Source organism: Taudactylus pleione, unplaced genomic scaffold (genome assembly GCF_031769625.1).
Source record: "Taudactylus pleione unplaced genomic scaffold, aTauple2 ptg000683l, whole genome shotgun sequence".
Lineage (NCBI taxonomy): Eukaryota > Metazoa > Chordata > Amphibia > Anura > Myobatrachidae > Taudactylus > Taudactylus pleione.
In genome coordinates, this window is record NW_028285085.1 from 2,483,406 (window position 1) to 2,499,003 (window position 15,598).

Genomic DNA, 15,598 nt, shown 5'->3' on the forward strand with positions numbered 1-15,598 from the left:
CTCGGCCCCTTACTAAATCTTGAGGCAAATCTCTCTTCTTCTTTTCTTCAGCATGTTGTAAAACAAGTTGTTCAACTGTCCCTTTCAGACTTTTTATTTCTTCTGCAAGTTCTTCTATGGGAGTTTGCCCTTCGTCTAGCTTTGATATTGCCATTCTAACTCTCTTAATACTCTTCTCACGAGCCTCTACTAATGCCTCCTCTTGTCGGACCTCCCCCATCAGCTGCTTGAAAGAGGGGGGTTGTCTGCTAGCAGTGGTGTATCGCAGCCTCTGTGCAATTGGGTCTGATGTAAGGGCCCCCTCTAGAAGTTGCTGCATCTGTTTCTCATTTACTTCTTCTCAAGTGAATCCCCCTTTATCCACTATTTGATGTAACAGTTTGTCTAATCGGCGTATATAGACAGCAAGCCTCTCCCCTTGGTCTTGGTAGGTATGACGAAATCGGTATATGAGATCTTCAGCATTTTCCAAAGTGCTAAACTTGAGATCCAATGCAACCATGTAGTCTTTGAATTCAACATTAGGGTCATCTCTTCGCGCAGCTTGTATCACCTCAGATGCTGGGCCCCTCAAACTCTCAACCAGATGTTGTTTATTCACAGAATCGGGGAAGTGCCACTCTTCTGACAATTGCATGACATTTTCCTGCCATAATTCGTAGCTGTCTTCCCCCACTGGAACTGGATGGGTTCCGGAAAATATCCGCAGCCTTCGGTATCCCCCTTCGTGATGAATTTTTCCAAGTTCCCCTACTATTCTGTCCATTCCTGTGAGGAAAACTGCACTTTGATTTTGATCATTATCAAGTCCTGTAGGGTTCACCTCTTCACTATCCGTAGCTTGACTAGTCGAAGTGGGGAAATCACCTACTACCTCTTCTCTTAGATCAACTGTTGGCCGACAATTTTCCAATGCCTCCCCTCTCCATCAACAGCGGGAATCATGGACGGAATTACCTCCCTCTCTAATGGTTCTTGAGTGACTATTAATACTGTGCATATGATCCCAGAATCTCCCTTCTGACAGTCTATGACTCTGGGCCCTTTCACCCCATGATACTTTCCCAAAGCATCCTCTATTTCCGCACTATGGGTGCCACTCAAGTTTCCCGTCTACACTAAACAATTCAATGGCGGGACTTCCTTCTTTTTGCACCACTCCAGTACATCTTTCCCTTGAAGCTATGCCATTTTACCTATCTGGTAAACAGGAGATCTCTTTAACTATTCGATCTCAGCAGTGCCTCCAAAATGTAACCCCCCTTTTCTCTCTATTAAGGGGATACTAAATTACCAACCCTTCTAACGTTTATTTAATACATGTAACTTCTCTTTTAGTCAGTGCCTCCAGCCAAGTATTTTTAACATGTATGGGCCTACCTGGGAAAATCCAATTGCTACTGGAGTGAATTGAAACAATAGATGTCTTTGTTATCTTTTCGCAATGTAATCAACTTACATTCTTTCCAATTTCTTTTCTTTCAGGACCCGTTTTGGATACAGCTAGGCTTCAGAAATAACAGGTAAGTAATAACATACAAATCATACGTTTTTTTTTCCTCTTTTCTTTTTTATACTCTTAATGGTAGTTATTTACATGTACTATATAATAACATATGAAGACAGAGATATCACAAGGAATACAGTATTAACATTAACAATCCTCTTACTCCTGTATACTGTGGTACTATACAACCTAATATTCTGTACTTAAATATATCTAATTGGTAATGTACTCTTTTTTCATCTGAATATAATGTTTATTATCACAGTATAATAGTGTCTGAGCAGTCCTCCAATATTGACAGTCTTTACAGGTGAACTGACGGTGGTATGCAAATATCTTACTAACCAATGTTATTTTAGAAGTCAAAATCCTTTAAGCTGAACTGGATCCCTGAGTTGGGAACTGTGCTAAAAGTTTGTACTTTCCCTTGGTAGCTACAACTGGTAGTCTTAAACTGATTTCACTCGCTGGGTTATGGTTTTCTGGATGTTTTAGGATTCCTGTTCCTGATGCACCAATGCTCCTGAACGGTATGAAAGTTTAGTTGTACTCAATAGACTACCAGATAGGTATTCTCCTCAGTTATAAGAACCACCTCCAGTGCTTTTAAATAAACCATTTTTTCTTAAAGATCACTTAAATGAAGGTAATCCTCCCATATATTGACTGCTGTTTTCTTCACTTAAACTATAGTGCTTGTTTCCCTTTGTAAATTACATCTGACCCTGTAAATTACATCTGACCCAGAGTCTGAGGGACATATAGCATTCATACATGAAGATACTGCATATGGGTGTGTACTTACTCAATTTCCAAATATGGGGATTATCCTGGCTGTCAATTGCTTGATATTTCAGTTTACCCTAATACAAGTGACTTTATTGCTTTACCGCAGCATATACTATAGTAGACCAGACTGTGGGTCTCTTATGGTGCTCCCCTGCTTAAAAGTACTTGCAGTATTAGTATAGTCTTAACTATGCAGAATTAGCAGTCCCTCCTTCAAGTAGCTGAAGTGTTATTTAGTTAGGGCCATAAGATAGGTTGTGTGTATGATTGCACTAACAGCTTTGACAGGGACACAGTGCTTCAAGCCAGGTCACCACCTCCTGCAGCCTGCCACTCCTCCGAGCTCTCTCCTATTTATAGCCTTCCCCTCAGCCTGCCATAAGCCCCTCCCCTCTGTACCTAGTGCATGCCATTTCTAGAACCTTCCAGGATCCTTACTAACTTTGGCACCATAATTACCTATATGGCCGTGTGATGCCATGAGTACCATATAGGAGAATTGCCTTCACTAGTCACAGATACAACAGCTCCATGTACATTCCCTTTATATTAATACCAATAAATAGCCCTCCATAACTGTACAATTCAGCATACCTGAGTTTTTTATTACCCACCCTTTACACTAGATATACTGTATATACATTGTATGTGTCCTGTATTTGCAAGGAAAAGGTTAATTATTTAACACATGGTGTTACACAACGTTGCACAGACACTGAGGCACAGTTAGTAACAGGCTTTATACTAGAGGTCTGTGATCCATAGGAAGTTTCATAACATGTGACCCAAATGGAATCAGGTTTGAAATAATGAGCAATTTAGAAATCCTACAACCTGACACCTGGGAAACAGATGATCACTTTAACACTCTATCCCCTGAATGAGAAGCATGCCAGCAAGCAGGATAGCTCCTCCAATGACCACAATGGAACTTTGGCAAAAGTAGTCTATCTTTATATACTGAAATAGTCGCAGTCCTGACAGTATGTCTGACATGTTTTACCCTTTTAGATGACCCGTAGTAAGGTGAATGTACAGTGTATTTGAAAAACATTTTATATACATATTTATATACCGGAAGAATATGGTATAACAAGAACATGTTTTAACATGATGTAAAATGCGCTTAAATGTTATTGACATGAAAGCTCATGTTATAGCATGTTAAAAATTGCTCTATTGTTTGTAGAGCTGTAGCAGAGAATATATAGGTCTTATTAGCCTCAAAGTTTCTCCATCCTACAACACCGTATTGATGATTGCCTGGTTCCACTTCTGAGAAGAGGAAGCACCCAAACCAACATCACAGCGTTTTCTGAAACTGAACATGGCCAAGACCAAATCCTTATTTTCCGACCTTCCGGGGCACTGCCACCTCTTTTTCTGCTTATCATTGCTTCTGTCTGGTTGTCATCCTTCACTCTCTTTCATGCCCACATTCAGGTGGACAGAGATGTGGCCGCCCCTCAACCACTTTATGCGAATGCCACTACAAAGACTTCCCTGGTGTACACCCATGCTTCCCAAAATGCAAGGACTGAGATGCCCACTGTCAGCGCCTGTAGGGGCTGAAATACTAATTGCTGACTCTTTGGATGCACCAAGGAAACCTTGCACTAAGCTCTGTGGCAGGGGCAGCTTCTCCACCTGTGTATGGCCACCTTTGTGAGCAGACAAACGTCAAGCGCTAAACCTCCTGAATGAGACAAATGACAATCAGTACTTTAATCAATATAAATGAAGACTGCTGTTTCTAATCAGCAAAAGGGGAAAACCTGAAGCTCCCCCCCAAAAAAAAGCTAACCTAAGAAAAAAAAAAAAGCTGTAAGAAGCGCTGTCAATCATTTATGTAACAGCATAGCCTAAAAATATTTTTAAGCGGATGAGCATCTGCAGGGCCGGATTGAGGGCCACATGGGTCTGGAGCTGAAAATGATCAAGGGGCTATAATTAGTAGCAAAGGAGGTGTGACCATTACTGTGTAGGTGTGGCCAGTGCTATGTGGGAGTGTATACCCCCTACACTATCAACCCCTATGTCTTCCTAAATATGTAAAAGAAACAAAAAAGCTTAATTTTGTGAGGTAACTAGAAATACAATTTTACTCCTTATGATTTATGGCTGACCTAGTGGACAGCAGACGACCAGTCAACATCATGCTGTCATGACATAGGGCCTATTTTTATGTGGAGGCCTGGAGCTGTAGCTCCATCCGCCCCATTGTTAATCTGGTCCTGAGCGTCTGTGTATGTAACCACTTTCACCAACACGCATACGACACTCCCATAACATGCCCATATGACGGACTATATCCGTGCGTGTGCTAAGCCAACTCCCCGGAACACATATCACTTTGCATGACCAATGATACCTTGCATCTCAATTGCAAAAGCGCCTGTGTGTGTACACCCTGTGTACTACGTGAACAGCGGCATTGGGTGCGGCTCCAAATCAGGCCCCTCCCCTCCCTTGTGGCCACCAACTCTCATCCACACACTAATCATCTCCCACTTAGTCTACTGTAACCTCCTCCTAAGATGAAGAGACAGTAATAGAAAAACAAGATATCTGCAGACAATCTTATTAACCACTTTTTTTTAAAATATATATATTTATTTTCTTTATTACAGCGGTATAAAACAAAACACGAATATGAGCGGTTTGCATGAGAAGTCACTGTGGTACACTAGCAGTGCCACAGATGGGATGAATACATAACAGGGAGGTTCATGTGCTTATAACAGATGTGGTACGTTGCACTGAAAAGTTTGCATCAAAGGCATCATGTTGGCACGAGAATCCCATTGTCCAACTGACATACCTTTTCTTTATATGCTGCAAGGAGGTCTGTGCCTATAACACATGTTAATGCATTAGTTCAATGCCGGTATATTTAGGTAATGCAAGTGTAGGTCCTACAGTATTCAATCTACAACAGGTATCAGTCAGCTGCAGCTGAGCATGTATCTTCTGGGAAAGGAAATCTGACCAGTGGTTGGAAAGAGAAACTAAGGAGCTTCCATAGTCAGGTTAGTGAAATGATCAGGGACAAGCGAGACAAACAAAGCCAAATAAATGCATAAATTTTTAAAAGCTAATCCTAATTTATCTGGATCACAGTGCCAATATACATCTATAGGCTAAGAAATATGCATTACAGCAGTTTCTCCCTCCCTATAGTAGTGAAGGCACACTATGTAGGCAAAAGTGATTGGACACCCCCACGCAAGCGAAATGCATACCATTGCAGAAGAGTTCCAAATGGCCACTAATGTGGCAGTTTTGACAAGAACACTTCGTGGGGAGGGCCCATGCACCTGCAGTTCTACGGAAACAATTAATGTTTTTTTTATCAGGACGACAATTACACTTAGGGGGTATTCAATTAGGCTGCGAAAAAGTCGAAATTGTCGATAATTTATTGCCGATGACGTCATTTTCGCATATTTCAATTATCCCCTTATTCAATTTCAAAGACTTTTCGCAGGTTCGAAAAGTCTTTGAAAAAAAATGGGGATAACTTTTCACCAGTGAATAGGTGACGAAAAAGAGTGCAGAATTGGGGTTTAGGAGTGCAGGCTTTAAAAAAATAGCCTGCACCCTTGGGAATGACCCCTTAAAACGAATAGTGTCAAAAATTAAAAAAAAAATATAAAAAATCGGGACACCCCCAAAAAATGTACTTTAAATTTGGGGTAATAAAAAAAAAAAATGGGGAACAGTGTTTAAAAATAGCCAAATAGGTTCGGGGGTGTTTTCTACAATAGGCTATTAGCGGCAGGTGTATTTTTGCAGAATTTTTTAAAAAAAAGTTTAGGGACTTAAAAATATGCTAGTACCCATTTTCAAGTACTCCAAATTTGATGTGACCACTTAAAAAAACCGAAAAAATTAATTGCCGGTTTTTTTCGCTGATTCTAATTCGCCGGGTCCCGTTTTCGTTAGTTTTAAATTGAATATGGGGATTAAGTGGGCGCGCGCCTGATACTTTATCTCCAGAAAAGCTCCGATGTGGAGCGAAAAGTCCAGCACTGACTTTTCGCTCCCAAATTGAAAAGGTCTCTTATGGTGGCCATACACGGTGAGATTCAAAAGTTGGTAAGATGAGTTGTACGATTTCCCTTGAAATTATTCTCTTAAGATCCTGGACGATTTGTTTTGAAAATGCAATGACTTCACATAAGACTTCACACAAGACTGCAAATCATACACTATAGGTTGAGGTCTCTCTGCAAAACCATCTGACCTGCGATCTAACTAGACGACGGCGGGGACGCGCATCGGGGTAGCAGAAGACTCAAAATACAACTATTTTCATAAGATTGGTCTGTCCAACCTGTAGAAACTGCCCAAATCGTGTGATCAATCATCCCGTGTATGGCCAGCATTAGTCGTGTTTCCAGGGCGATGCTGGACTTGTATTCAGAACATTTGGTAAAGCGGATGGACTGGCCAGCTCACAGTCCAGATCTTAACTACATTGAGAACCTCTGGGACGAACTGGAGCAACAGGTGCGCTCTAGGCCGACTCAACCTTCTTTAGTGTCACAGTTGGTCACTGTACTTAAACCAGAATGGCAAAACATGCCACCTGCTGTTGTCCAGGAAATGGTGGACAGATTGCCAAGAAGGGAGTGTGCAGTAATCACTGAATGTGGTGGGCCTACAAAGTACTGACCTCAATAAAATCTCGTTGATCTATTTGCTATTTGCGGTCAGTGTCCAAACACTTTTCTCTACATAGTGTACAAAAATACAATTTTGTCTATGTTACCCAGACAATTTTGGAGAGCTTGGAATTAAGCAATCATAGGGCGTTTTTATAAAACATAAACTCCAGCAGTTATAGTATCACATTATTTGAGGTAATGACGGCTTTTTCAACAGGCAGCAACAATCATATGCAATTCAATATGGACCCTTTGGTTGCAAACAGGTCTTATGCGATAATTCCCTACAGTCACATTTGACTTGAGTGCTAGACCACCATTATAGTAAAGTAGTATTAATACTACTCAGGACACAATTCTAATAATAAACAACACACAGAGGCTATAAAAACTATTTTTTGCTGAATATCCCAAGGGCTAAAATAAATTGTTGAAAATGCATTTGGAAAAAATGACGAACAGACTTACCATACATTAATACATTTATAAAACGGCACGTCTGTAACGTTTACATATATATTTATATATAAAAATTAAGTCAATATAAAAGCTATATAATTGGCATCTTCAATATCGTTAGAGAAGGGCCATTCTCCATGAGGGATTGGCAAGAACCCAACAGGAGGTCTGGTGTGCATAGAGATATACACAACCTCACACAATAAAAGGATCTTTACTGTCTAACATTCTGAAACTTAAAATATTTGTGAATGTTTCTAGTATTGGCTGATATTTTATACTTTCGTGTCAGTGGTTCTTATTGTATTTAAAATGTTCCAGAACTCTAAACTAATCTGTACAAAGTAATAATTCACATAATGTATGGATTACAATTTTGCCGTACACTCAGCTATAGGAGTTTTTCCATACATATTCTAGGCCAAGATTGCTTTCTTGAACTTAGGGGTAAATACTGCCAAAACCTGTTGAGGTCTGTTTTTGCACACTCAATTTAAGCTACAAGACACTTTCAAGACCACACAGTGTTGGAAGCTGGCCGTTGGTAGAGGATGCAGTATAGCCGGCTCTCCTAGCTCCTACTGAAGGTAGAAGCTCAACTCTCCTAGTTTCTAGGAAATAACTAGATTATTATTTGCAAAATAGACCTTCAGGTTTACCCCGTTAAAAAAAAATTAAAATCCAGAAAAGTGCTGTTTCCTTTAAGAAGAAAAGATATCCCACAGTTTATAACTTCTCCAGCAGATTCAAACAATATCGCAGGATGCTGTTGCACGGCAGCATGAGGACATTGAGATTCTTCCACTGACGAGACACAAGTCAGTGGCAATGTCCCCATGTCACTGAGTATTACACTCAGCTCTGTTTCCAGCTGATCACATGACACAGCTTGCTAACTACTTCATTTTCTTTTCTAAAATGAGAGATATGGTAAGAACTTACCGTTGTTATCTCTCTTTCTTTGAAGTCCATAGGGTCCACAGGGTTGACCTTGGGGTATAGGTTGGGAACCAAATCCGGGCACCACACAGTTAAAGCTTTCAGTTCCCAGGATGCACTGGGTCCACTCTCCCTATAACCCCACCCCCACGCCAGAGGCACCTCAGTTTGTATGTAAGTAGCCAAAGGTCGGAGGAGGAAAGAGAGAGAAGACTGGAACACACAAGAACCATACTCACAGAGAAGGAGAAGGGAAACCGGTGACCAGTAACACAGCCCATATGAAGCCAGGTGCATCAGGGCGGGTGCCCTGTGGACCCTATAGACTTCGAAGAAAGAGAGATAACAAGGGTAATTTCTTACCATATCTCTCATTTTCTTCTTCAGGGTCCATAGCGGGTCCACAGGGTTGACCTTGGTGATGTCCCAAAGCAGTCCTTGTAAGAGTAGGGGCGCTCCTGTGCAGAGAGGAGAATCCGTCGGCCAAAGGAAGCATCCTGAGAGGCAAAGGAATCCAATGCATAGAACCTTAGAAAGGTCTCGACAGAAGACCACGTGGCCACCTTGCAAGGCTGAATAGCCGAGGCGCCACAGTGAGCCACCCACGATGGTCCCACAGCCCAAGTAGAATAAGCATCAACAGAAACCGAAACAGAAAGGCCTTCCTATGTTGAAGCCCCTGAGATAGTTATACGAAGCCATCTAGCCAATGTTTGTTTATTGGCCGGCCATCCTTTCCTGTGAAATCCATAGCGCACAAATAAGGAGTCTGATTTCCGGAAGGTACTGGAACGGACCACGTAAATCCTGAGAGGCCGGACCACAGTCAGTGAGGCCACAGCAGCAGAGAGGACTGGTGACTGAAATGTTAGTACCATAGGTTCCTGAATAATATGGAACTTAAAAACCACTTTAGGAAGAAACACAGGGCGAGGGCAACTCACAACCCTGTCTTGGTGAAATATCCAGAAGAGGGAGCCACATGACAACGCTCCCAATTCCGACACTCTCCTGGCAGATGCAAATGCCATAAGAAAGAGAGTATAAGCTATAGACCACGTAAGGGCTATCAAAACTAGTGGGTCAAATGGAGGCCCCAGAAGGGCACGAAGAACCACCACCAAATCCCAAGGAGCCCCTATGAGTGATAAAGGGAGGCAGAATCCAGAAAACACCCTGAAGGAGGGACTGGATACTCGGGAGAGGAGCAATTCCACATCCTAACCATACTGACAGTGCAGAGACCCACACTATCAGGGAGGCCAGGCGGAGGGCAAGACCCAAGCCAACTGGAAGGAATACCAGAACTTCTAGAAATCCTAAACACCTGAGGATTATAGCTACAGGTATGATACCATAAGAATTATGTATACCACATTCTGTGGCAGATCCCAGCAAAAGCCGGCTTACGCGCAGTAAACATCCCTGTCCGGGTAATGTGAGTAGTGTGTGAGGTGTCCTAATTGGACACATGTATGGAGCAACATGATTGGTCACAGGCATATTAAGCGGCCAATCAGAGTAAGTTAAAGGTATCTTCAGAGGGTAAATCTTAACCCATTAAGTACCATATCGACCAGCGCTGTTATATTCAATAGGATAGGGTAAATGAACCAGGACCGATCTATCAGAAAAAGTTAAAAATACTAATGATAGGAGCTGGAATTGCCTAGTGCCACCCAGATAGAGACAGATGCACCTCCGGAGAGAGCATCATCGTCTGAACCCGTTCCATCTGGGGAGGATCAGTTTTTTTTGCAAAGGCCTGGAATGGAACTGAGCATATTTCACCCTTCCGAAGGTAGACACCCTGGATTCCAGAACCCGCGTTACTGAGTGGAATGACACTCGTCGACTGTGGAGACATAAGCGCACTCATAGTTGAAGAGTGGAGATCTTGTCTGACATCAGAAGGATTCTTTGATTCTGAGAATCCAGCAGGGCTCCTAGATAAATCAAACCCTGTGAGGGATTCAGGGAGGACTTTTTCCCAGTTGATTGACCATTCGTGCTTGTGAAGGAAAGCAATGGTTATCTGGAAATGGCTTTGAAGTACCTTGGTGATCCTGCTAAGAGCTAAGGTGGGCTGTCATAAAAGCCATAAATCTGGTAAACCCCGGTGGGGCTGTGGACAGTCCAAAGGGTAGAACCTGAAAATTGGAAGTGTCGCTGTGGCACAGCAAACCTGAGATCGCTGATGAGAGGCTCTATAGGTACCTGTAGGTACGCGTTCTGAATATCCAGCAATACTATAAAGTCCCCAGGTTCCATAGCTCGGATGATGGAACGTAGGGGTCCCTCCTGAACCTAGGCACCTTTAGGAATTGGTTCATGGATTTGAGATAGAGGATAGGCCAATGAGGACCATTCGGCCTCTGAACCAGAAAGAAAGAATAACCAGTCCCTCGCTGAGATAGTGAGGGTGGCATAATCATCCCTGCTTACCGCAAGGACTGTATAGCTTTCTGGATTTGTAAGGCCTTGTTCGGGTCTGAAGAAGGGCCTGCACAGCAAAACATGTGGGGAGGCTGTCTGAGCAATGAGAGGGCGTACCCGTGAGAGACTTCAACTCTTACCCAAACAAACGTGGTGACTTGACACCAGCACTTGGTGAACTGAGAAAGTCGGAATCTCACTCTGGGATCCCCCAGATGAAGGCCTGTCCTGTCAGGCTGAAGGTTTATCCTCAGGTTTAGAAGCAGGGAGTCCGGAGTTCCAGGTCTACTTGGTTCCGGGTATGGCGGCCCTCGTGGAGGCCGACAGGCTAGGAAAGGACTGGCCTTTAGGATTTCCCTGAGTACAAAAAGGACTTAACATATGGAGTCCGAAGCCTTGTAGTGGAAGTAGCTGAAGAAGGAAATGTGTGATACTGCCAACGTTGCTACAATCTTGTCAAGGTCAGGGCCAAACAAGATCTCCCCATTATAGGGTAATCCATTTTAAGGCCTATCTTGGAGTCCATCTCTGCCTTCCAGGAGAACAGCCATAGGGTATGGCGGGCAGATACAGTCGCGGCCGAAACCCTGGAGGTTGGGAGACTAGCATCCAATGTTGTTACTCCCACATAGGAAAAATCAACTAGAATGTGTGCAGCAAAAGACATCTGATCCCCAGAAACTTTTGAGGGAAAAAGGTCCACAAATGTATCTGCCCAGCTCTCAATAGCATTAGCCATCCATGCGATAGCCATGGTTGGACGGGCAACAATTCCTGAAAGCGAGTATATTGATTTCAGGCAAAGCTATCACCTACTTATTCGTAGAATCCATCAGGGCAGGGATGGGAGGCGTAATAGCGCTCTTAATCAAATGAGTAACATAAGAACCCACCGCAGGAGGTGATTCCTATTACTTGCAATGACCCTCAGGGAAAGGGTAACATGAGGCCAAACGCTTTTGTGATACCTCTTATCTGGCGATTGCCAGATCTCCGCCATGTGATCCACCCGCTGGTCTGAGAGGGTGAAAACAGCCGAAGACACTTTGTGATTTAGGTGCAGGTACGACATCCTCTATAACCAGGATGGACTTGACCGCCCACACCAAAGCAAGGATATTATCCATTTCTCCCTAGGCTGACGATCTGTGTTAGACAGCAGTGTAGACTAAACAGACACCGCAGGGCGTTTATTACGCCTTCTTAGGTTTCCTAGAAACGACATCCACCAGGGTGGCCATTGTGACACCATGAACAAAACCCTTCCTGGGTCAAATCCTCCGTACTCACACCTCCAGCACATGACTTGCAGGATAGCAAAAAATGGGTGCAGTAACGTGCTCTATTTCCTGGTCAGATTATATCTGTCTAACAATCATTGTGGAAATATTAAGCAGCGCTATACTGGTCCTGACTGGTGCTAGGATTAGCTGCAGGGACTCATTATCAGCGTATGCAACACACAGTTCCATCTAAAATATGGCAACGTGCAACACGCAACAGTATGTGACCAACCTCACAAATATTGACAAGTATATATGTGAGATCTCAGAACCACCTTAACTACACCTGTATAAGGGCAGATTGCTGCTGCACCATAGATAAAATGGCCACCTGGAGACCTCAGAGGAAGTGTGGCCCACCGAGGAAGCAGCTCAGGAACACCAGACCTTGCGCTGGAAAGGCGCGCTGAGCTGAGGGGAGGAGCCGCTGTAACAGGGAAGGCTGCATCCCCTGGCCGGCTATTAACCACCGTGACGCCGGATTCACACTGCCGAACTATAAGTCCCTGGTGGTCTAGTGTATATACGCGGGGTATGGGGGGGGACCGTCACCACTGCCAGCACCTCCGGTCTGTCCCCAGAGACCAGAGGCATAGACTGCATATACCCGCGGGTCACCGCAAGCGATGACCCACGATCTTACCTGTTCCCCGGCGATCCCGCAGCAGTCCTGGGCGCACGCAGAGTCCGGCTAGCACAGACTCTGGGGTCCCACCGCGATCTCCAGATCTGTACTGGCGTCATGGCGCCAGCGGGGTGGAGGAGCGGCAGCTTGGACGTCCAGTGGGCAGTCCAACGCTGCCGCTCTGACGAGTTCTAAAAATAAAATAAAATGAAAACTCATAAAATAAAAGTAAGCTTAGGGGCTGCTAATCAGCCCCCCTGCGATAACGGGCACCAACTTAAACTGAGAAGCCTCTGGCTTGGGGGCGGGGTTAAAGGGAGAGTAGACCCTGTGCATCCTGGGAGTTGAAAGCTTTAAATGCGTGGGGCCCGGATTTGGTTCCCTACCTATACCTCAAGGTCAACCCTGTGGACGCCCTATGGACCCTGAAGTAGAAAAGCCATATAATGGCTGAGATGCTGGGCCCACAATAAGCTCAGTTTGGCAACCAAAAGCGCAACACTGGCACCTTGTGGTCAATGAGGGAGAATAGTGTCCATACAAAAAAGGCCTTCATGTTTCTTTAGTTATAAATGTAGCACAAAATGGCGGCACATCTTTTATTCTGAGTTACAGGTCTCCTTGTTTTGTCAATGAGAAACCATCTGTAAGTACAGTACGAATGACTGGACGGATACTAGAGACTCATTCTAGTTTTGTCACAACTGTGGAGACAGTCATGACTCCAGTACCCTATCTGTGGCCGTTCAGAGCTAGCGTCCTGCACTGTTTCCAGTGTCCTTCAAAGTGTAGTTTAAAATGCATGAATCTGGTCTCTCTTTACATCATCCAGATCATCATCCAGACACAGCAGAACCTGTAGAGAGCGGAAAAATCTGTCAAAAGTATAAGAGGAAACAATACATAACTGGGTTGCTGATCACGATATTGTGCAGCATTACACCATCGTTCATGTTTAATGAATAAGGTATGATAACTTCAGAGTGAACTGTAAATAAACCAAGAGGAAGGGTGATCAGTGCTGCAGGACGAGAGGATGGCATTTCAGGAGGCGGCAGAGAGATTCATGCATACTCCACTCTGACTGCCAGCTTAATCAGAAGGATAGATACTGGAAAAATGATGGTTTGTCCTAAAAACCTAGAACCTTCTAAATAGCTAAGGGGAGCTCTTTCCTGTGAATACAGGTATCTGAAAAATGTCAAAGCCTCTAAGTTTAGTGACGGTCCACTCTACCATTCCTGACAGTCATTATAAATATTGATAAAATATTATTATTATTACATACGCATATTTGGACTTCTGTTACAGAAAATTATATGGCATATTGTGCAAAAAGAGTCTCATATGGTTGTATCAAAAATGGGGGAAGAAGTATGTCTTTTTAAGCATTCAGGTATTAAACACTCAGTTTCCTAAGAAAAGGCAGTCATGGCTAATTTGCAATTACACTGACCAGTAAATACAAGAAAAGGGGGTGAAGCCCGATAAAATGCCATGTCAGATTCACAGGACTTTGTCATATCCTATGGGGGTAAATGGAATATTGGGATTTGATTTTTACTTCACTGAAACCCCTGCTAGCAGAAACAAGTCCTTTTGTGTGTGATAGTTTTTTTTGTATTTTATCCTTAATAGTTTATTTAAAGAATCTTGTACAATGTATATTCTTGTATTTCTTTTTGCCATCACTGTTTTTCTACTTAAGCATTGTGGCTATTTTTCTGTGTTAAATGATAAAATGTAGTAAGTCCTGAGTCTGTGTTCTTATAGCGCATGTGCCTAATTCTTGTTTGATATGTTTAACATTATATAGTACCAAATGAGGAAAGTGCTTGTGTAACATTATCTCTGATTTAAATAAATTTTGGAAGTACTGTATATGGTGAAGTAGGACGAGCAGCTGATTCAAATCTTAATGGTGGTGGTAAAGGTAATATAATGGTGTGAACAGAAAGTGAGATTTTAATCATTTTTAGACAAACCAGATGGTTGTTTTTGTCATAGGTGTCACAACAGTCTTAGGTGAGATCTGATCCTCACAGAAGTATTTTAGAAATGTCCATATCACATATAACAGGCAACATGTATTAAAAAGGTATAGACCCTATTCCACAGTTTTCATATAAGCTCTTCCCTGTACCCTACAAATCTGCCACTTCCATTGCTGGTAGACAGTCTCTCATACTTTATCTTATTATGCAATGGATTCTACAGTTTCTAGGTATAAACCTTGTAGGATAAGGGAGACTAGTTTCACATGTTTTACTAATTGCCCCAAAGTCCCCACCTCCATTCCACAGATTTTTTCCATGTCTTATAGATCGCATCGATCAGTCATATTGTGACAATCCATGTCCAAAGTGCTACTTCTATAGGTTACCTCAAGTTAAGACCTTTAATATCAGCTGGTACCTAAGCACCAACATATTCAGTGTTTTCAAGAATGAGCTACAGTAGCGATATGAACATATACGAGGTATGTCTATTAAATAACGAGACTGATTAAATTAAATCTTTATTTATTGGTATTACAAATGTAATGTTTGTCCCCTTCAATATACTCCCCATTTGCACTAGTACATCGTTGTAGTCTTGTTTTCCACTGGTGGAAGGCATGGAGCAAATCAATTTCTGTTACTTGTTTCAACATATCTGCCGTTTACAGCATCAACTGATTCAAAATGTGTCCCTTTAAGCACTGATTTAACTTTTGGGAAAAGATAAAAGTCACAAGGTGCTAAATCGGGCGAATATGGAGGATGTTCAAGTGTAGTAGTGTGATTGTCGGTCATAAACTGCATCACAGAAAGTGCCATTTTTCCACAGATGCGGCCGTTTCTTTCTGACTCTCTCTCAGCTTTTTCAAAACTTCCTTATAATAATGCTG

General features: G+C 42.8%; 2 protein-coding genes across 2 annotated transcripts in view; both read right to left on the reverse strand.

The window, feature by feature from the left end:
- Positions 1–340: 340 nt before the first annotated feature.
- On the reverse strand, positions 341–766 carry LOC148477927 (paraneoplastic antigen Ma1 homolog). The gene has a single exon (XM_088455976.1). It carries the CDS (start codon positions 764–766, stop codon positions 341–343), a length of 426 nt encoding a protein of 141 aa, XP_088312102.1.
- A 12,382-nt stretch (positions 767–13,148) lies between these two features.
- Positions 13,149–15,598, reverse strand: part of LOC148477928 (uncharacterized) — a 39,839-nt gene continuing 37,389 nt past the window's right edge. The window contains exon 13 of the mRNA XM_088455977.1: positions 13,149–13,564. Within this exon, the coding sequence (XP_088312103.1) occupies positions 13,502–13,564 (63 nt within the window). The 3' untranslated portion in view covers positions 13,149–13,501. The remainder of the gene's footprint in view (positions 13,565–15,598) is intronic.